The sequence below is a fragment of the Mustela putorius genome, unplaced genomic scaffold (assembly GCF_011764305.1).
Source record: "Mustela putorius furo isolate JIRA1106 unplaced genomic scaffold, ASM1176430v1.1 tig00000589_pilon_pilon_pilon, whole genome shotgun sequence".
NCBI lineage: Eukaryota > Metazoa > Chordata > Mammalia > Carnivora > Mustelidae > Mustela > Mustela putorius.
In genome coordinates, this window is record NW_025421425.1 from 1,578,730 (window position 1) to 1,602,186 (window position 23,457).

At 45.2% G+C, this 23,457-nt stretch overlaps 1 protein-coding gene across 7 annotated transcripts in view; it reads right to left on the bottom strand.

Annotated features, from left to right (window-relative positions):
• SEMA5A (semaphorin 5A) overlaps positions 1-23,457 on the bottom strand; it is a 466,937-nt gene that overhangs the window by 223,505 nt on the left and 219,975 nt on the right. For all 7 annotated transcript variants that reach the window (XM_045082005.1, XM_045082008.1, XM_004761227.3 and 4 more), the window contains one exon: positions 18,943-18,988. In XM_045082005.1, the coding sequence (XP_044937940.1) occupies positions 18,943-18,988 (46 nt within the window). The remainder of the gene's footprint in view (positions 1-18,942; positions 18,989-23,457) is intronic.

Sequence of the window (23,457 nt, forward strand, 5' to 3'; positions counted from 1 at the left end):
CTTCAAGTACAGATCCTTTACCTCTTTGGAGAACAGTGTGGAGATTCCTCAAGAAATTAAAAAGAGAACTTCCCTATGACCCTTAATTGCACTCCTGGGTATTTACCCCAAAGATACAGATTTTGTGAAAAAAGGGCCATCTGTACCCCAATGTTTATAGCAGCAATGGCCACAGTCGCCAAACTATGGAAAGAACCAAGATGCCCTTCAACGGACGAATGGATAAGGAAGATATGGTCCATATACACTATGGAGTATGATGCCTCCATCAGAAAGGATGAATACCCAACTTTTGTAGCAACACGGATGGGATTGGAAGAGATTATGCTGAGTGAAATAAGTCAAGCAGAGAGAGTCAATTATTATATGGTTTCACTTATTTCTGGAGCATAACAAATAGCATGGAGGACAAGGGGTGTTAGAGAGGAGAAGGGAGTTGGGGTAAATTGGAAGGGGAAGTGAATCATGAGAGACTATGGACTCTGAAAAACAATCTGAGGGGTTTGAAGTGGCAGGGGTGGGAGGTTGGGGTACCAGGTGGTAGGTATTATAGAGGGCACAGATTGCATGGAGCACTGGGTGTGGTGAAAAAATAATGAATACTGTTTTTCTGAAAATAAATAAATCATTTTAATAAAAAAAAAAAAGAATTCAAGGGTGTCAATTCCTAGTTGGGAAGGGGTATGCTGGGTCTTAGTCTTGGGTCGCTATTCCACAGCGACAAGATGGTCAGAAGTAGCCTCCAGCTGACATCATCTTTCCAGGATAATCCTCTTTTCTTTCAGGGCATATACCAAAGTCCTAATTACTGCACTTGGTTCATTGTCGGAACCCCAGAGCATGGACATGGGATACAGTTCCTAGGCTTCCCTGGTCAGCAGCCCATGAGGGAGACGCAGAAATGAGAAGCCATGTGCACTAGGCCCCCAAGGCTGTTTTAATGAATGACTATAAACCTGGTAGCTTCAGTCAACAGAACTTTAGTCTCTCACAATTCTAGGAGTCAGAAGTCAGAAATCTGTACCACTGGACCAAAATCGAGGTATCAACAGACCCACACTCCCTGCAGAGGCTCCAGGGGGAGAACCTTCCCTCTCTTTTCCAGCTTCTGGTGGCTGCTGCATGCCTTGGCTACTGGCCACATCACTCCCGTCTTCGAGTCTCTCTCTGCTCCATGTTCACTGGGATTTCTTCTCTGTAGGCAGGTGAAAAATATCCCTCCGCCCCCTCCTAAAGTAACAATTGCTCCTACTGTCAGGATGTGCTCATGTCACCCAAGATGACTTCCCCATCCCGAGATTCTTAACTACAGTTTTACCATCTATGGTAACGTTCACAGGTTTCAAGGATTAGAACATGCACATCACTTGGGGAGCCAATTTTTAACCCACCGCACTGTGCCACCAGCAATACCGCCAGAATCACAGTCCTAGAAGGAAAAGGCAGATGTGAGCAGTGACAGATGTCCCTTGCAGGCTAACGCGTGGGTTTGCTCCATGAACCCTGCTGGGGGGCCTCCGGGTAGAGTGACATCATCACACATTTGAACCACCACAGAAGCCAGACTGAACCTCATCCGTGCTGTACTGTCTCAGTGAGGCTATGGGGCAGACAGTGATGAAAACAGTATGCTTCATTTCATGCTTGTTAACCTGACTCATTCGTGGCTGTTCTCAGAGGAGACGTGCAACAAACGCCAAGGCACGATCCCCGGCACCGAAGAGCTGTTAAAGGTTCCATGACACGAATGTGAGCCAATAGAGAGAAACCCAGTGCTTCAAAATCTGAGACAGTACCAGCTGCTGTCAAGTGCAGAAATCTGACGTGCACCTGCTAGGATAGCAGGGAACTGTGGAGGCGAAAGAGAAGGGGCACCGCCACTCCTTCTGCACGTCTGCCCAGACTCACAAGGGGCCCAAGTCAAGAGAACAGAATGGGAACCCTTAACAAATGTTCATTACAATATGCAAAGAACTTTTGAAACCAGGTTTAAATTAGTTTATTTTGGTTTTGAGAGTTTTGTTTTCTTTTTTATTTTTTGCTTTCTTCATGACTCTATTTAAATTGATTACCTTTTGGCCACAGTAAGGGAAAATGCATCTATCTAACAGACAATCTGGAAAATTATGATAAAGTATTAAAAAAAAAAATCCAAACCACCTACCACAGGAAGATCACCACTGCCAATTTACTTATCTCAAAAAATAAATTTAATTTCTATATTAAGAAGAATAAGAAATTGAGATCAAACTGAAGGAATGCCCAAACTTCCTATTTCTTTACAAACTTACAAACCTCAAAACATTCCTAAAATGTACTATTAAAAAAAAAAGTTGTAAACATGCAGAGGATGAGGTCAGCAATATAGATTAAAGAGGAGGTCTGGGAATGCCTGGGTAGTTCAGTGGGTTAAAGCCTCTGCCTTCGGCTCAGGTCATGATCTCAGGGTCCTGGGATCGAGTCCCACATCCAGCTCTCTGCTCAGCAGGGACCTGCTTCCCCCTCTCTCTCTGCCTGCCTCTCTGTCTACTTGTGATCTCTGTCTGTCAAATGAATAAATAATATCTTTTAAAAAAATAAATAAAGAGGAGGTCTATATACACAATGGAATACTACTCAGCCTTCAAAAAGAATGAAATCTCGCCGTTTGCAACAATGTGGATGGACGAGAGGGTACTAAGATAAGCAAAATAAGTCAGTCAGAGAAGGACAAATAGCAGAGGATTTCACTCCTGTGGAATTTAAGAAACAAAACATAAACATAAGGGCAGGGAAGGAAAAATAAAATAAGATGAAAACAGAAGGAGGGAAACCATAAGAGACTCTTAACGGTAGAGAACAAACTGAGGGTTTCTGGAGGGAGTGGGTGGGGCGATGGGGTCCCTGGGGATAGGCATGAAGGAGGCACGTGATGGGACGCGCACTGGGTGTGACGCGCAGCTGATACATCACTAAATTCTACCTCTGAAACTGATAATACGTTATATGCTAACTAAACTGAATTTAAATTAAAATTTTTTTAAAAATGAAAATGAAGAACACATTCATGCATCCACGTAGTAAAACTTAGTTCAGCTATTTAAAAAGAATCAGAAGAAACAAACAAAAAACAATCCTTTCCATGTGTCTTATTGGCCATCTGTACATTCTCTTTGAAAAAAATGTCTATTCATGTCTTCTGCCCACTTTTTAATTGGATTATTCATTTTCTGAGTGCTGAGTTTGGGAAGTTCTTTATAGATGGTGGATACGAACCCTTCATCAGAGACGTCATTTGCAAATATCTTCTCCCATTCTGCAGGCTGCCTTTTAGTATTGCAGACTGTTCCTTTGCTGTGCAGAAGTTTTTTATCTTGATGAGGTCCCAACCGTTTATTTTTGCTTCTGTTTCCTTTGTCTCAGGAGATCGATCTAGAAAAAAATTGCTACAGCCCATGTCAAAGAGGTAACTGCCTGTGTTCTCCTCTAGGATTTTGATGGTTTCAGGTCTCACAGGAGAGGTGAGTTGGGAGATGGGAGAAATAAGTGATGGAGATGAAGGAGGAAGGAGCATGTGTGTCCCGGTGAGCACTGGGGGATGCACGGAAGTGTCCATTCACTATATTGCACACCTGAAACCAATATTACATTGTATGTTAACTAACAGGAGCCTAGATAAAAGCTTATAAAAAGAATCCTTGACAATTTTAACAAGGCTTATATAAAATATTTTGAAAAGGAACAAATTTTGAAATCTAAGCTTGTTTTTACCGTGATACTCAAAAAAAAACCAGAAGGGAGAAGATGAACATTAATCCAGCAAAATATCCCATTCATGAGACAAATAACTTGTTAGGGAAAAATAAAGTAAGTACCACTGAAAATTGATTGTATTGTGAACTATAAATAAATCCTCATAAATAACACACAAATAAAAACTGTGGCCCTTACGTTCCACCCACATTGATTGCTTTTGCGTTTTTATACTCAAAATCATCCCAAGTTTGTTTTCTATTTGGAGCACCATTTACTTGTATACTTACTATTTATCTTGGTTTCCCCATAGAATTTCCAATTGCATTTCTAGTTTTCCTTTTGATAAAAATAATCTTCATATAATTAACCACTTTGCAGTTGTTAACCTTCTGATCTGAATTAAAACTATCTACTTTCTTCCTAAAGGCATTCTTATGGAACCCTCTAATTTCATTTTGCATAATTTCTGATGAGTCATATATGTGAGACCTCATACTTTTATTTCTGTGAATTATTTCTTGACCTCAGTTGTTTTCCTTTCCATGGAAGCCTTCTCATGCCTTATGAATATAATATCATACAGACATAATTTTTTAACTGAATAAACAGGCACTTAATTTATAAAGAAATCTACAAGAACGAAAATAAAAGACTCAAATAAGCCCTCTATGTTGGGTCCCATACACTGCTCAAAGGAAGAAAGTCCAACCCTTTTATGGTCTGTTTTGACATTTATCTCCACATCTCAAAATAATAAAATTTTACTGGGGTTTGATAATTTTTTTTCAGCTGAAAATATCACTATTTGGCTCCTTTTTCAACCTATCCTATCAATGCTCCCCTTAATACATATACCTCTTCCTGTCCCTATTTTCTCAACACTCTTACATTGTAATTCTGCGTGGATATTCAGCATTTACATATTTATGACTTGTCAATACTATTCACAGATGTGCCATAAAGTAAGAAATGTTTCTTCAAACCGTTTTTTCTTGGAGTTAATAATGGTCCTGTCTTAGATTGTTCAGGCTGCTATAACAAAATACCATAAACTGGGTAGTTGATAACACACAGAAACTTATTTCTCACTCTTCTGGAGGCTGGAAAGTTCAAGATCAAGGTGTTGGCAGATGTGGTGTCTGGGCGGGGGGGTTACTTCCTGGCTCCTTGGTAGTGCTTTTCTCTGTAACTTCATATAGTGGAAGAAATGTCTTTGGGGTCTGTTTCAAAAGGGTACTAATCTCATTCATGAGGGCTCTCCCTTCATGACCTCTTCCCCTCCCAAAGACCTCATGTTCAAACCCTATTCCACTAGGGTTAAGTTCTAATATACGAATATGAAAGGTTGGGGGGACACAAACATTCAGTCTGTACCTGGACTCTGATTTCTTTTTCTATGTACTTATAACTGATTTATGCTCCAATGCCCAACGTTAAGTTTGCATTTTCCCCAAATATAATTGTCTTCTTCTTCTCCTTTTTTAAGTAGGCTCCATGCCCAATTTGGAGCTTGAACTCAAAACCCTGAGATCAAGAGTTGTTTGCTCTACCAGCTGAGACACGCAGGCACCCCTTCTCCAAATACATTCTAACAGCTCAGGGATTCCAATATGGTTCCTGGAAGGAGACCTTCTGACACTGTTCCACCTACTCCAACCTGCTCTTCTGGTCCGCAGCACAACCATCCCATAAACTCTTTGCCCTCATCATATTTGTCTCCCTCTCTCCTGTGGGAGCCTGTATTGTAGGCCTGGTGTAGTAATCACACACGCATCACACATATTCCTTCCCATCTCTCAGTCTCTGACCAGCTTTCTGGGAGACTTGGCCAAATTTGTTTTCCAATTGACCGCTGACATCATTTGACCAATCATATTTTAAACATAATCCATGAAGGCCTTTTTAATAGACTACATATTTTATTTTCCTTGTTTCATGGATGCAGTACCTTCTCTGATTTCAGGAAACACTAATGGTACCTTCTTGCCTCTATTGCCTCTGAGTTTCTCATTCAGTTGGTTTTACTACCCATTTTTCATAATGGGAACTTAAAAAAAAAAGAGCTGGGTATATGAATTGTTTTGTAGGCCAGGAGTTACTAGTGCTGATTATGCTGGCAGTGACTTTTCTGGGTTGCAATGACTACTAATATCAATATCCCTATGGTTCAACTCGTAGCCTATTAAATACTGACAAATGTGTATTCTAAACATCCACGTAAAGTGTACATCAGCACAAACACCACACACAGGGGAGAGGAGCTGGGATGGCACAAACTTACATTTAATTTCCATTTTTTATATGGTAGAGCTAAGCTATTTCTGGGTACCCCAAGTACAATGTACCTCCAGGTTGGTCATGTTCTAAGCCCAAGCCTCCATCTTCTTTCAGGGCAACATCGGAGGTCCTGTGCTGCTGTACGAAGTGAGGGAAGGTCTGGAGAGCTAACTGCTCTTTCCATTGTCTCCTGCTTTCTCCGCTTTCTATTGAAGAATCAGCTGTCGATCTTATTTCTCCTCCACTGAGGGTTGTGAGTCTTCTTCTCCCCACGCTGGTTCTTTTTAAGATGTTTCTCCTTGCCAATGGTTTTTAGCAGTTTGACCATAACGTCTCCAGATGCGATCTTACATTTTTTATCATTCTTGGTGTTTGTGGAATGTCTAAACCTGGTGAGTGATGTCTTCAATCATTTGTGAAAAGTCCCAGCAATAATTGCTGAGAATATAACTACTGCTTTGTTTTTTCTCTTCTCCTTTTTAAGCTCAAATTATATGTGAGATAAAACTTTGAATTTATGGGCGCCTGGGTGGCTCAGTGGGTTAAGCTGCTGCCTTCAGCTCAGGTCATGATCTCAGGGTCCTGGGATCGAGTCCCGCATCGGGCTCTCTGCTCAGCAGGGAGCCTGCTTCCCTCTCTCTCTCTCTGCCTGCCTCTCCATCTACTTGTGATTTCTCTCTGTCAAATAAATAAATAAAATCTTTAAAAAAAAAAAAAAAACTTTGAATTTATGATATGTGTCTTACCTTTAACATTTCTCCCCTAATTCCTCTCTGTTCCTCAGGCTAGGTATTTTCTAGCAACTTATCTCCCACTTTATTGTGCTAAATGAATCATCTGTGGGTTTAATTCTACTGCTTATTTTTACCTAATTTATCTGTCATAAAGTTTTGCCTTTTCACACATCTAGACTATTTTACTGCAAGGCAACTGCAGACTCTGAATTATGCTACTTTCACCAAAGAATCTTCCTTTAGGGAGAATTGCTTTGTTTTTCTGTTAAGCAGATGAGGGGGATGGGGAGGTATGGGCAGACACTGAGCTGAGTCAGGGCTGAGGTGCCATTGGGGGACATTCAATGGACTTCTGCTTCTTCTTTGTTTCTCGAGTGTTGTTTCCTGAGTTGTCAGTCAGGAACCTGCTAGGTATTTAGCTCTTTGGTCCTTTAACATGAGGGGAAATTCCTTCTACTCTGTTTTAACTTAGATCTTTGGCCATAGGACTGTCACATTTTGGCAATGGCCTTCAGGGGGAAGACTGGTCATGCATTTGAGGCCCACTTAGTCTTTAATTTGTGGCAACAACTCTGTGCAAGAGCCAAATGTCTACTGGTTTCTCTCATTCTCAGCAGCAACTACTGGAGGCTTAATCTTTAGATGAACCCAAAATAGATTAATCTTCTTTCCCATACTACTTGTTCTTGTGAACTCGTAACATTTAAATATCTTCAAAATGGTGTGTCAGGAAAGAGCTGAAGTAATCATGAGTATTCAAGCTTCCATAATTACTGAATAACTATAATATTTTCTTAAATCTCACTAAATGTAATATTTGGATTTTTTTTTAATGTCATATTATGTTCCTTGGACTATGACTGTTTAATGTGAAGTAACTAACTGTAGTTGTCATCTGGCTTTTACTACCACATTCTGGGTTGTGTTATTCATTGTTCTTGGATATATCTAAATTTCCAAATAAAGGGTGCCTTCAAAAAATATCCTCAAATCACTTGGGGGATACATATAAGATTCCATTCCTAGAGTCCACAGAGTTTTTCCTTTTACATATCTTTATTGCCATGTAAGTGCCATGTTTTTCTGGGTGGAAGAGCAGTAAGTGGGTGTCTCCACCTTCCTGAACCAGAATCTGATGTCTATACTTTGAAGACTACTTTTGATTTCAATGCTCCTTTACCCAAATGATGATTAAAAATTTCCAGCAAAGAACTTTACGAGGTCTTTGGACTTCAACTCAAACACACTGGTATCTCTTTTGTTTTTAAGTAGACACCTAATAGTGAATATCTGGGTGGGCACCTTGCCTCTGTGCCTTCCAGAAAACATGTAAATAATAATTGAGTAGCCCCCAAAATTGAAAACAGGGTTGACCTTCAAGAATCAAACTGTACAGTCAACCCATATAAGGTCACAGCAGAGATTGTATCCTATCATTTGAAAGAGGCAAGCCCCTAGGCCCATAAGAATCGATGTACACAGATTAAACATTGTGACCTAATGAGAAAGTATCAAGTCACCTCTAAAAGGTTAGCTGTTAGAGAACAGCCAAAGGAGTGTCTGATACACATACATTAAACAAAGGCAGGGCCCATCACAGCTCTATGCACACTTATTCTATCCAAGTCCATCACAGTCACTGAATAAATTCAGGACAACAAACAGCCCCTATGCCAAAGAGCCACCACATCACAAGGTTCAGTCTCATCACTGTCGAGAATGGTAGCCCCATGTGTTTTTCATTTAATTTCTCTCTTGCCATTCATTTTCACTATGCCCCTAGGTCACTGAATACCTAATTTCTTACCCAAATGAGAAATCCTTTACTTATCTCAGAAACAAAGGGTGCTTCTGGTGTGTTGGCTTATCTATTTGTGTCAGCATCTGGGGAGAGGCACGGAAATATGGAAACGGAAAGCAGGGCAGAGAATCGAAGCAGGGCCATCATTCAGCAGTTCTATCAGGCTGGGGCCGCTTCCGCAATATAGCAGTAGAAACGCATTTTAGATAAATGAAATGGACCCCTCCGTTTATCTACCAGCCTGCAATTGTCAGACAGTATTTGCTGCTGGCTCACAGAAACTTCCGACTTTATTTCAGGAAACCAAAGGAGACACACAACTAAGAAAAATATTCATGCATCTTCAGTTCAGTTTCTGGGGCATAAAATCAGAAATGGATACGGAAAATCATTAAAGACGAAGGCATGCATGACACAAGAGAATGCATTCAGTAATCAAGTATGTATTACCTTCTTTTCTCAAAGACTTGCAAATCTTTCACCTCTTTGGTGGCAGGGGCTGCTGCCTATGCAAGCAAGGTCTAGAGGATGAGGACAAGCCTAAGGAAAATATGCAAACCTACTGAGTAGTACACACCATGGTGCGTGTTCTTGGTTCCTTTCCCAGCTCTCCTTATAGAACAGTGGCCCTTCCACTGCTGCTGGGAGCACTGGCCTGCACTGGCTCACAGCTGCCCCCCTCTCTGAAAATTGCTCTTGGCCGATGAGAACCACCTCATTAGGAAACTATGTCACCACACCTCCCCCAAACACAAAAATCAGTAGCTAATGAAAGACAAGTGGGAGTTGAGTGTAAATCATCATCCCCCTGGCCTCAAAGGAGACCAACTGAAAGTCTATCCAGGTTCCAGCCTCCCCTTGGGATAATGCTGATACTAGGCTCCAGCTCCGAGAAAATCCTCGCCTCCTTCCACTCTCTGCTATATTGCTCATCCCCACCTGCTAAGCACATGCTCTCAGTAATGCCGAAGCATATGGAATCCCTGTCTCTGGCTTCTAGGAAACCTCACCTAAAATCAAGATATAACTCATCATTATCAATAAACGACCACATTCGCTGTTAGTCAGCTGTCAACCACAGACGGTACAGCAGTCCGTACCAAGGAGTACAGGAAAGTGGCATATTGGTTAGTGATGAAGAGACTGTCCTCTGGAGCCCAACACACCCAGATTCAAATCTTAGCTCGGTCATATGCCAGCTGGGGGGTTTTAGTTAAATCACATAAATTCTCCAAACATCAAGTCCTCCACTATCAAATATTAAAAATAATATAACTTCGACCTTAGTGATATTGAGAGGGTAGAAGTCAAGACAGACGATGCATGTGAAGAGCCGAGCACGGAGTGAGGGTAGAGTGCGTGCCACCTCTACCACTACTCTTGCTGTCATCAAGACTCTGTGGCAACTGGGTCATTGCAGTTGCCTCAAATAAGCATAATGCCATGTTTCCAATCACGGGAAAGCTTTTCCTTGAAGAAGAGGAAACCAGAGTCATCTGAGCAATGACAGAAGAGAAAGCAGAAGGATGCTGGACACTGCGATGTTAATGCTCAAAGGGATGGCAGGAACATTCCAGTCCTCACCCTGCTCTTGTCTCCAAAGTGCGCCATGGAGAAAACTAAGGTCCGAAAAGGCTAAGTGGTTTATTCAAAATATCTCCACTTTGTGGCTTATAGACATGTTGGCAGCATGAGTAAGTCCATTTGTGTGTCATAGAAAATGAGAATGGCAGTGGTGGAGGGGGGCATGGAGAGCAGGGAGCAGCAAGGGCATCCCTCCGGGCTAGTCTTGTTTTTCCTAACACTGTCTGGGAGAACAGTCTAGTGCCTTCCCCCATCCTAATGCCCCAGTTTTCTGCTTCCTCCTGGTTTTGAAAACTATACTTCCTCCCGCCTTGCAGTTGATGAAGGCCATGAGACTGAGTGTTGGCCATTGGAATTTGGGCAGAAGGGAGATGTGCCACATCCAGGCATGGCCCATATGACCTCCTCTGTGTGGTTTCCATTCTGCCTTCCATGCTTCCCCTACCAAGGTGGGCTGAAGATGGGGGCCCATAGCGCAGAAGATGCTGGGCTCTTGGAAGGCAGCAGAGCACGGGGCCCCTGCAGCCTCTGTGCTGGACTGTCATGCAAATGAGTAACGGGCTTTGTGTGTGTGTGTGCGTTCAGCCACGGAGAGAAGAGGATGGTCTGCTGACATAGTTAGCTCACCTTCACCGAGACTCTGACACTGGTAAGCTCCTAGTCGTCATTATAAAATACACATAAACAATCGTAAATCCTTCAGCAAGTTCCAAGGAAAGGAAAAGAAAGACGTTTGAATACACGGGTAGCTAAAGAGCACTTGACGGGGAATGTCCACAAAGGGTCCAGAACGTGGGGATGAAGGTCACGTGGGACCACGAAGGCATTGTGCATGGACTCAAACACAGCAACCCAACAGTGTCTGAAAAGCTAAAACAAACAGAGCAAAAAAAAAAAACCAAATTGCACTGCCTCATACTGTGTTCACGCATTCACTCAGGAAGCCCTCACGGAGAACTGCTATGTACCAGATACATAACAAACTTAAAGGGTCACTTAGTAGATAGTTCAGACGTTATAGACAGGCAGTCTCTGTGACAACTGGTCAACCCTGCTCTGCAGCAAAAGTAGACACTGTATGAGACACACAGGTGTGTCTGTGCTCCAAGAAACATCCTGAACGATAATCCCAGGTGGGCGCTTTGCAAAGGAATGGGCATGGCCATGTTCCAAAGAAACTTTAACTACGAGCCACAAGGCCTGGTTTGCAGACCCCTGAAAGGTTTTTGTTTGTTTTTTTTTTGTTTGTTTTTAAGATTTTATTTATTTATTTGACACAGAGAAAGAGATCACAAGTAGGCAAGCAGCAGGCAGAGAGAGAGAGGGAAGCAGGCTCCCTGATGAGCAGAGAGCCCAATATGGGGCTCGATCCCAGGACCCTGAGTTCATAACCTGGGCCGAAGGCAGAGGTTTAACCCACTGAGCCACCCAGATGCACCCCCCAAAAGGTTTTAATAACAATCATCTCTATGATACTTTCCACTACTACAATATCATGATTTTAGGAACATGTTTGATAAAGAAAGGCAAAAATAAAGTTTAGGATTATGATTTCTGAGGACGACAGTAGAGACTGGTCTCTCCTCATTCAATAAAAATATAAAACTTGATTTAAAAAATTAGTCCATATGAAATTCCCATTTGAATAGTTACTCTAAATGATGAAGTAACAGGTCATTCTTTCAATTATACAAATGAACTCCATCAAAGGGTAGTTACGTCATACTGCCATGGGCCATCAGAGAGGTCCTGACATTACAAATTGACTGAATTTATTTTTAAATTTAACTGCATATTGACAAAAGGAAGCCATCTAAACTCAAGAATACCAGCAGCTTCTTTAGAAATAGCCACTAAGGTTTCAGAAATGTGTGGTTAAATACATGAAGAAATCAAAAGAGAAAAGTTCCTTAAGCACATCACAGATCTCACAGATTCAGTCAAGTAATCTTAACATCACAGAGAGTCGGGCAACAATGACCTAATGTGGGGTTTCAACCTTGGGGTTATTTCCACCATGAGCCAGGATAGTCTCTGTGAAAAGGGAGAGGCTGCCCTGTGCACAGTAGGATGTGCAGCGGCCCCCACCAGTGGGGGAGAGAGATTCCCACCAGGTTAAACAGCCCCTAGTTGAGGAAAACTGGTTTAGAAACTGTCTCAAGTTGAAACTCAATTCCCCAGACCTAAAGGTTTGGGAAACAGAGTCAACATCTACCCTAACATCCAAGAGAAACCTCTACCAGGATGGACCAGGTTGTTAGAGACTTAACAGTTTTTAACTCAGAAATCGTGGAGAGGCACGTGGCAAATTGGAAAACAGATTTCAATTTTTATCTGCTTATTCCAGGCAGTTGTAAGTGAGAAATGGGCTGTGAATTCCTTTCCCACAGTAACAAAACAATACAAAAAAGGATTTGAGCAATTTCCCAAAAGAATATTAGTAAGACAGGGAGGCTAAATAAGCCTCAGCCCCTCTGTGTTCTCAGGACCCCATTCAAGGAGCGTCTACCTCGGGCCATTCGAGGCACGATCCAGATGGGTGAATGTTGTCAATTAGTCTTGAGGCCAGCTGCATTTTTCTATTTTTCAAAAAGCTTCTTTGTTCTTGCAAAATAACTGCCACGATCAAGGCAAGAAGAAAAGTGAAGTTGAAGAGCCGACTCTGTTTTCAGGACAAGAAGTCAGGAGACGCGTGACGGGGAGCGCCTCGTCCTCCACCGCCGCGCCTGATGGGTTTTCAAGATGCCACGGCTAAGTTCAGCACTCGGGGCCACGAGGAAACACATCACAGCCTCTGAGTGGAAAGACGGCTTAGAAAGGATATCACACGGATACTCTGATTCTCCAGACACTGATGGAAAACAGGTTTTATGTCCTTAAATTAAGGCAATTAACTCCCAATCTCACCCTAATACAAAAGGCACGCCTGTTTAACAAATACTCTATGTACAGTCATTTTACTTCATGGTGATTTAGATATGCAGATTTTTGGGGTGATGCCATAAGATTTTCCTCCAATGGATCATGTTCACTCAGGGTTTAACAGAGGAATTCTGCCGCAACCCAGTGCCGACTCAAATCATTACTGCGTTAGAGACCCGCCAGTGGTGGCTCGCCCTTACGAGACAGGCCAAGGGAAAAAGAACTCGGATTCAGGGCTCTGTGGACTCCGGTCCCTGAGTGCTTCTGGCATCAGGCTTGTCAGGCCGTCTGAATGTCCCCGTTCTGACGCCACCTCACCAAAGTTCATTTCTCTCACCTGCAGGTTCTGGTCCAGTTCCACGGGCTGAGCCCCACGGCAGGACCATCTTTGGATGGACAACGGCTCTGACTCCCACGGGCAACGCCCACACCTTACGTTCCGTCCTCCTTCTCTGCCCTGGGGGGACTGAACCTGGCCCCTCCCCTTCTCCTCTGACCAAACAGCATAAACTGGGGTCACCAGTATGGGGACCTGAGGAAGGGCAGGGGGACAGGATCCACTCAGAGGCATTCATTGTGTGCCTGGTCCAGCCAAGAGCTGTACTCGCTACCCTAGGTAAAGGGGCACGCTGAATTTGGGGGACACCGATGGGGGACAGTCTCTATAATTCTGTGATTACCAGTCAGTAGGAGGACAAAAAGGAATAGTAATGAGCAACTTCTTTCTTGTTTCTGATCCTAAACACTGTCAAGGCAGGAGACGAATTCAGGGCAGAAGAAGTGTAGAACAAGACACAGCAGACAGACGACCGGCGCGTCAGAAAGGAATGAATCAGGGCCAGCAGCTGGCCCTTTCGTCCTGGAACCGTCCTTTGTGGTGAGAGGGTGCGTGCACCTGTTCCTGGACGCCTCTCCCGGCAAGTGCTGCTCATGGCACTAGTCTCTCGGCTGTGTTCCTTGCCTCAAATTTAGGGACAGACTATGAAGCTTACCTACATCCCACCAATGGGAAGCCTAGAAATTTAAAGAGCAAATGTATTACTCGAAATCAACAGACATTCGTCTTGAGTCCACCACTTGCCAGGTAACCTAATGATCCGCTCCAACCAGACACCAGCTAAAGAAAGAGAAGGCTCCTCGGGAACGGGGTGGATGTCCGTGAGAGCCAGCAAGGGCTCGTCTGAAGTAGAAGCTGAGGCAGGGAAACGCACCAGAGGGTCACCGGGCCACGCGGACTCAGGACGAGTTTCGAAGAGGGGCTGACTTGGGATCGGTCACCATTGGGGCTTCGGGGGGACTCAGGATCGGGAGCCTTTTCCAAGATTCAGAGGGTGGGGTGAAAGCATCCCCCACAGAGGACGGCGAGGGTACATGTCTGCTGCTGGGGAAGAGGCCCCGGGTTGAGTAGCTCTAAGCTGCCTGACGACTGGCCAGGTGGAGGCCCAGCGTGACAGGGAGACGCAATAGCACTCACGGCCACTGGCAGGGGACCCGGCTGTCACACACAGGAAGGGCAGGAGCCAATGAAGCCTTGTCCGGCGGGGACAAGGGCTGTCGAAGGTTCTCCACTCTGATTTCGCCATTCAACCAGGTAACCCTCGCCATGCTGAGCTCCTGGACGGAGGCTACTCTGAACCCCAGTGTGCTTTCTGTGTACAATCCACATGAGATTTTATAGATTTCATGCAAAGAAAAAAAAGGGGGGGGGCCGCCTGGGTAGCTCAGTGGGTTAAAGCCTCTGCCTCTGGCTCGGGTCATGATCCCAGGGTCCTGGAATCGAGTCCCGCATCAGGCTCTCTGCTCAGCAGGGAGCCTGCTTCCTCCCCTCCTCTGCCTGCCTCTCTGCCTACTTGTGATCTCTGTTTGTCAAATAAATAAAATCTTTAAGACAAAAAAAAAAAAAAAGAAGAAACATAACATCTCATTATTTTCTTATAATGATTTCATATTGAAATAACCTTTTCAATATAATGAGTGAAGACCAATATATTTTTTTTTAAAATTCCCATTTCTCTGCACTTAGTTCAGTGTGACCATAGGTTTCAGTCAACCAGCCATGAGGCTCGAGTGATGTTTCTAGCAGACAGTGCCACTCACGACACCAGCACAACCCTCACCTTATCAGTGCACCTTTCTTTTTGGTCACCCTTGGAAATCGTCCTTTAAACTAAAATGATGTATTGCTAGAAATCAGTCAGACCACTTTACCAAAGACATGCAGAAAAGAACAGTGTGTTGGGAAGAACTGACAGTTTAATCTCTCTCCACACTGAGTAAACAGTAGGCTTCCGAGCAGCACACACACACCGCAAAATGTGCAAAAGGAGAATTGTACTGTTTGGGACCAAAGGCATGGCGACATCTGATAGCTATCCCAAGGCACTGTCATCAAAGCCCCCATTCAGAGAGTCACAGTCCTCTTGCTGGGTCCTCAGTCAGCAGGCTGTGCTCTCTCTCTTACCAGGTGGTAGTGCTGATGGGTTCCATCAATGTCATCAGCTCCACCAATGACCTAACCTTGATTTCCACCAAAAGGCAATCACAACAGTGGGAAGCAATGATGGGAAGAATGATTTGGTTTCCCCGTGGCCACAGCAATAGCCTGCAAACGTCCATGGCAAAGGCATGGCCCGATGCTTTGCATCTCTTTATTTTGCAAGGAAAAGTTGAAAGAAAAACACAATGGGCTCTCATAAACCCTTCATCTAAATTCTCCAATTTCCCCCCTTTATCATTTAATCACATTTGCTGTAGCATTCTTTCGCTCTGGGTGCATGTATTTTTTAAATGATTTCAGAATATATTGGAAAAACCATACCCTTTACCCATACTTATCTCAGTAGGTTTGTCCAAAGAACAAGATGAGTTTCCTACATAATCAAATCATAGCTATCAAAATCAGAAAATAAATATATTTCTACTACTTCAGCTATAGACATTAAATTTTTTTTAAGACTTTTTTATTCATTTGACAGAGAGAGAGAGAGCACAAGGCGGGGGATCAGCAGCCAGAGGGAGAAGCAGACTCCGTGCTGAGCAAGGAGCCCAATGCGGGGCTCGATCCCAGGACCCTGGGATCATGACCTGAGTCAAAGTTTGATGCTCAACTGACTGAGGCACCCAGGAGCCCCCAGACATTAAAATTTTGCCAGTTGTCAAAATAGTGTCCCTGAGAGCTGAGAAACATTTTTTTGTTGTTGTTCCAAGACCTGAGTTGGAGCGAGTGTTTCCTTTGGTTGCCGTGCCATTTTGTCTCCTTGATGAGGGAGACTCACCCTTCTTTCTTTTCACGCCTTTCATGGCCTGGTGATTTGTGTAAAATAGAGGCCAGTGTTTTATAGAATACCCCTCAGTTTTGGTCCGTATGATGGTTCCTCCTGATAAAAGTGGTTATAATCTATAGTTCAAATATCACAGAAATCCTGCTGGGCCCTTCCCTGTACATTCAACCGGGGCATGTCTGCTGGCTCGCTTTCCCATCACAGGTGAAGGGACCTTTGATTCCTTGGTTACGGTGATTCTGGCTGGTTTCTTTACCATCAAAAGACAATTTTCCTTTTATAAAGAGTAAATATGTTATAGGTAAATTGAGACCACATCAATACCTCAGTCATCATCAAAGTCTCACCCCTACACCTTCACAGCCATTGATCATTTGTGCCTGAATCAATTTTTATTAACAAGGTTACCAAGTAACAATTTTGGAATTAAATCACCCCTTCAGTATTTGTCATGTGGCATTTCACAGAAGGAAGAACGGTCCCTTCTGCCTCGTCTGTGTGCTCATTCAGTTATTGTGATGTTAGTATATCCTCACTGATTCCAAGTTTATTCAACATCTTATACTCTGAGACCATGATGATTTAACAATCAAATTATCCCAGATTTCTCCACTGAACCCACTTCCAGCTATGCCTAGGACCTCCTGACCTGCCCTCATCATGCTTTGATCATCATGTCCTTAATTCCTGAAACAAAAAGATCTCCCAGGTTTCTCTGGGACTTTCACTACCCAGGCCCTGGAACCAGCTACTTCTCCAAGAAACGTTGGTTCCTTTTGGTGAGGAATTAAATTTAGAAACGAAGAACTGTAAGGGCATCTGGGTGGCTCAGTCAGTTAAGTGTGTACCTTCTTGGGTCATGATCCCAGGGTCCTGGGATGGAGCCCATGTAGGGCTCCCTGCTCAGTGGGGAGTCTGCTTCTCCCTCTCCCTCCGCCCCTCCCCCCATTTGTGCTCACTCTCTCTCTCTCCCAAATAAATAAAATCTTAAGAAAAAAAAAAAAAAAAAGAAACCAAAAACTGTATAATAAATACATTGTTACTAGGATGTCAAAGCTTCCAGACCCTCTCAGCCAGGAGAACCAGGAGACAAGGAAATGAGTAAATACACGTATATAAATGTTTGTACACATGTCTACATACTCCACTTTCTCCCACACACACTGGAGCAGATAATCCAGTATACTGCAAGCACTAAAATAAGCATAATATATAGTTCCCATCTATTGAAAGCTCTATACCCTTTATAAAAGGATTACTGAAAATCAGAGTTTTAAAACAGCATTTTGGTTAAACGGCAGATCATTTGGATTTCTTATTAATACCTTCAGGATTTTACCAACAAACCGACTCATTTAAAGACTTATATACTAAATTAGTGGCAAGACAATTAATTCACTGCCTGGTGGGATGAAATGATCACAACAGTAAGTCATTATTTATCACCATCACTTTTAAAAACAAAGGCAGTTAAGACTTAATGAGAAATTCCCGAGCCTTCTCCCTGTCGCACACCTTCTCTTCCTTAACTTGAGCAGTGACAGCGTGAGGATGGCAGTCCTTTGTGGCCATTTCACAGAGGAGGAAACACACAGTTGCAGGGACACGTGAAGCTAGATCTCAAACCCACGTCAATAGACGTTCGGAGCCCTTGCTTTTTACCAAAATCAGCTTTGGCTTATTTTGAGGCCCCGGTAAATCCAAGATGGGTCTACTGTTAAATCCTTGTTGGATCTGGAGTTTCCCGGATGCTCACACATTCCAGCATGACAGAGAGAGGACACTAGTCTCAACGTCTCCCCACTGGTTCTTAGACTCTAGGACAAGAGGCTGATACTAAAATATTGGCTGAAGAACTTTTCCCCAAGTTGCACCAAGCCCAGGAGTTCCAGCACATTCTGTGGGGAGTTCCAGATGCTCGGCCGGGGAGGTATTCATGTCCTAACTCTCCCCCTGTCCAAGGAGACCCTGGGTACCAGATACTTCAAGAAGCCAGGAGGGCAAAAGTGGGCCCTGGTGATTCAGATCTGGCACTAAAATACATCCTCTATTCAGACAGAAGGAAGTCAGGCTCCTTCCTCACACTGTAACACTGGAAATAGGCAAATAGCATCTCTATCTCTCAACACTTACTCTTTGTTCTATGTGGTTTTCAATCCCTCTGTTCATACTGATCTCATTACAGGTGATAAAGAGGAAACAAACATGTTTTTCCAGGAAAACTGCCTTCTACAACAATCTGATGGCCAAATTACATAACCAGCGACAAATTACAGCCAATTACATAACCAGCGACTCACTGGGGGGAAGGGCACTCCCAGGCGCTGCGGAGGTGTCCTCAAATTGCCCAACATTTGACAAAGGCTAAGTCGGGATGATGCCCTGAGAGGAAGGTAGGCCGCGCGGTAGGAGGAAAGGGCCAATGGGGAGCGAAAGCAGGGGAGGAGTCACGTCAAAGAGGGCAGCCAGGAGTCCTGCAGCCCGGCCCGCTGGGGAAACATGTCCCCGCTCTGCCCAGAGCAGTCCCTTTGCAGACATGTCTCCCTCCCCGCCAGCTGTGAGCTAATGCGGTGAAACGGGGAGCTTGAGAAATGAAAATCGCACCTACCTGGATCAGAGACAAATCCTCGAGCTGTAACCTGAAGAGGTAGTTTCTACAAAATACAAAAAGAGAGTTTTATTTTTAATGGATGCAAACTATTACAGGTCATAAAAATCATGAGAACAAGGGACAACAAAGTAATGACTTTTGGCTTCCTAAGCCTTCTCCTGCTAAGAATGTGTCTAGCACAGTTCTTCTCACACCGCGGAGTTCACAGGGACATTCTGTATGCCAACAGGTGCCCATTTGGGACTGGCTATAAAGTTAAGGAATAAGGTGTGTGTGTGTGTGTGTGTGTGTGTGTGTGTGTGTGCGCGCGCGCACGCGCGCGTGTGTGTGTGAGAAAGAGACAGAGAAAGACAAAGGTAAACCTCAATTATTAACTGACTCTCTTGATCTATGGAATGGACCAAAGGAAATGGGCAACGGATTCTAAAACTGAGTTTAAGTAAGACAATCACAAAACCACTCTTCACGAGTCTTCATTCTTAAAGATCATGGACATTCATCACGATATACAAGTACAACACATCCAGCTTTCGAATTCAACCGTAGCCTGAGCAACACAGTGTCCTCTCTTGCTTGGATTCGGTATGTGCACATTTAGAAGCCTAAACTAGTCGGTCTGCCACCAAGGCTTTGAAAGGTTCCCTGCGGCTGCCCGGGTGTGAAGCAAGAAAGCAGAGAAAAGGAAACTGTTTTCAACAATGAAGCAGAAGAACAATGACGTGTACAGTCGAGATCAGCATCACAGAATCAGCATCGCAGATGGGAAAACACAAGTATCAGCCCCCATTAGGCATTGGGCTTTATTGCTGTAGCTTCTAGAAACAAATTGGCCTCCCTCGTGGGAGATGCTCTGGCCTCTGACTCAAATCCTGCCTGCCCCCTTCACCTTATGCTGAAGAGGAGCTGATGTGGCTGAAGCCACGTTCTGGGGACCGTGGAGGAGAAAGTTAGCCCAGGCGCATACAGTAAGTGCCAGAGAAGCGGCACAGAATGGAAACCGGCCGCGACGAATGCACGAGTGTGGGAAGGGTCTCCAAGGAGCGCTGTTTCACGTGTGGGCCTGCCCAGGACGATGTCCACGGCACTAGCAGAGAGAGGAAAGCGTCCCGACAGCAGCCAGATATGAACGCAGATTATTTTCATTATTTGGGGAGGCGGGTAGATGTCAGAAGTAGCCTCGCTGTCCTGGGGGGGGGGGGGGGGGGCAATGACAAGTATGACAAGTGACAGCCAAGGCAGGCCAAGGGCATGACCCTGGGGAGACTGAGAAACAGCCTCATCAAGTGGGCAGCAATGGCAACTCAAAGCCAAGAGGGAAGCCAGTGTCCAGCAGTATGTGTGTGTGCACTGCTTGGAGGAAGAAAGGGGCAAACTCACTTACAGAGGGACCCGCCCCCGGGGCACTCTGCTTTCTCCAGGTTTGTCCCCGAGCATGGGGACACTGCCCTCCAGCACTCAGTGAGCCCAGCCTCCCCTGAAGCCTTCCAGCAGCCTCGTCACCACACTCTTTCCGAACTTCCAATTTTAGCTCTGAAATAACGCCGGGGAAGCTCCCAGAAGCATGGCTTGGCACTCTCACCACGTCCGCCACAAAGCCAAGTGGGGGAAAACTTCCCCGGTCTCTTGGGACGGGCAGCCCGCAGCTCTCGCTGCGGACCCAGATCAAGGATGCCTCCGACGAGGGAACGGGACCGCACAGTCTGTTTTTATTATGTCCAGCACCATGCAGAGGAGAGGTTTCCAACAGAAGCCTCCTCCTGCAGGGGAAGGAACGTGAACTTGGCGCGGGCGTGGAAGAGCATTGTTGAGCTGAAGGCGCCAGCGGAGGCCGGCAAGCATCTGGGGATGTGCCAAGCCTTCGCCTGCTGTGAAACAGAGGCCCAGGAGTCCTCCAAGAGAGACCGGGCATCGGGACACCCACACAGATCAATCTTCTCGGGGACAGGCTTAAAAGTGGCACCGGCGCAATGACGGGCCGGAGCGCACACAATGCCGTTATAAGCACCATGGCTCCCCACCCTCACGGGGGTCCCGTAACTGGCTTTCTGCCTTGTAGGACGCTGCCAGCGGTCACCTGGGCCGTGACTCCAGGAGGCGGGCTCACCTCGTGGTGAAAAATGTCTGCGCAAAACCAAAGCTGTGCCACGTACACAACCTCGGGAACGAAGTGCAAGTCCTCCGTGCCTCAGTCTTCTCATCTGTAAAATGGGGCTGAGTCCTACCTACACCCTGCAGCTGTTGGGGGGGTTACATCCAAGGACAACATGGACAGTGGTGTCTGTCCACAGCGAGCACTCCATCAACCGCAGCCCCTTCTAGAAGGTCATGGAAAATACTGAAATTCCCAGATACACTGAAATTCTCAGGATGTTCTCCATCATCCAGAGAAGGAGAGAGAACGTCTGTCCTCCGTGCCTCAGTCTTCTCATCTGTAAAATGGGGCTGAGTCCTACCTACACCCTGCAGCTGTTGGGGGGGTTACATCCAAGGACAACATGGACAGTGGTGTCTGTCCACAGCGAGCACTCCATCAACCGCAGCCCCTTCTAGAAGGTCATGGAAAATACTGAAATTCCCAGATACACTGAAATTCTCAGGATGTTCTCCATCATCCAGAGAAGGAGAGAGAACGTCTGCTCTCCGGGCATTTCAGGTTTTAGGCATAAGGCAGCGTGATTCTCCGTGTTCAGGAGCAGCGCTGCTGTCGGAAGAGGGGGTACGACACCATCGGCTTTCTAGAACAGAAGCTAGCACTGTTTATCTCGTCACGATCCTGGAACACGGTCTTTACACTCTTAACTCACTAGCTCTTTTAAGAAAGACTTTTTCTGTAAATACTTTCAGTAAAAGAAACTATTCATATTTTTAGTCAATTAATGACCTAAGGGCTCTGACGAGGTTATAAGGCCACCCCCACCCCGTCTCTCTCTCTTTCCTCTCTCTCTTCTCTCTTCTTCCTTTTCTCTCTCTTCCTGTCATACACTCCCCCCACCGCCATGTACACACACATGCACATGTGCACACACACACACACACATCTATATCTGGGAACTTTCTAGAAAGGCAGGCACTTCTCATACATAAACTAAGAGCTGGAGTTTCCCTCACACCACCGAGGGAAGAGGATGATAGTGTCCCCCGTGCTCTGTAGAGCTCAGGGCAGGACACCTGAGGGGAAAGTTCCAAGACCTCTCTCTACTTGGGGAGTGGGTGAGAGGAGGTATAGCAATCACTCTCTGAAAACCCTGGGTCCGGCTTTCAGGTACCGTCTATGGGGGAAGGACTATGGCGTGAATGTCTGTGTCTCCCCAAAGTTCTCAGGTTGAAATCCTAACCCCCAACTGTGATGGTGATAGGAGGCGGGACTTCCGGGAGGTGATTAGGTCATGACGATGGAGGCTTCATCAGTGGGATCAATGGCTTCATTAGGGTCCGGACACTTTTCACCTTTCTACATGCGAGGACGCAGCGAGGTGTCTGCCATCTGGAACCCGAAGACGGCCCTCCCAGAACCCAGCTGTGCTCCCTGGTCTTGGACTCCTGGCCTCCAGAACAGTGAGAAATAAATTTCCATTGTTTATAAGCCACCCAAGTCTGTCAAGTTTTGTTCTGGCAGCCCCAAGAGACCAAGACAGGAAGACGCTGATTTATGATAAGAAACATGCCACATTCTCGGTCCACATGTCCCCAAGCAAAACTCACTCTGCGGACCGTCAGGTGACAGTCTGTAAGGAGCCCTCCCTGCCCCCACGGTCACTGGGGACTTTCGGTCATTTGCTCGTACCCCCTGAACACCTCACAGCTGTGGTCTCCCTCCCTGCCACCGGGCCAGCAATACATCAACATGGCAGAGACACACAGGAGGTGAACAGAAGGGAAGGGGACAGAGGAGGAGCCACAGTAACTAGGCGATGCCGCCACGGCCGCCGCCGTGCCCAGTGCCCCCATGGACAGAGGCACAAGCAAAGACTGGGACGTCCCCTTTGGCATTTTCTGGGCTACAGGACGCAAACCGGTCATTATTTTTAAACTAGCCTCAGTTTTTTGTTGTTGTTTTTCTTTTCATCTAAGAACAAAACCAAAAAAGGCAGAGAATTCAAGAACTCCAAAGCCGAGTCGTCATTAGGAGGTAAATACCATCAATCTGCCAATGAGGAAAAGTCTGCAAATTAAGATGTGTGATGGGATTTATTCAAGATTATTAGGATCAGATAAAATCTCAGCATAAGCTTCAAGACCTCTCACGCTCTGCTGTCCCTCGGCCCACGTGCCACTCAGTGTCACCAGCCAGTCCTCCCATGACCCCTTGCTAATTTCACCGGCACCCACACTCATAGCCACAGCCACACACAACCACACAGTAACAGTTGTTACTGCACAATCATTTCCTGTCTTCGTTTCAATTCACAGGTGCATTTGCATACCGTTTTGAGATGATCCAAGTCTCAACACTGCTTAACGGCAAGCTTTTGATTCCAGGTAATTGATTCTCACCCCTGGGACTGAGATCTG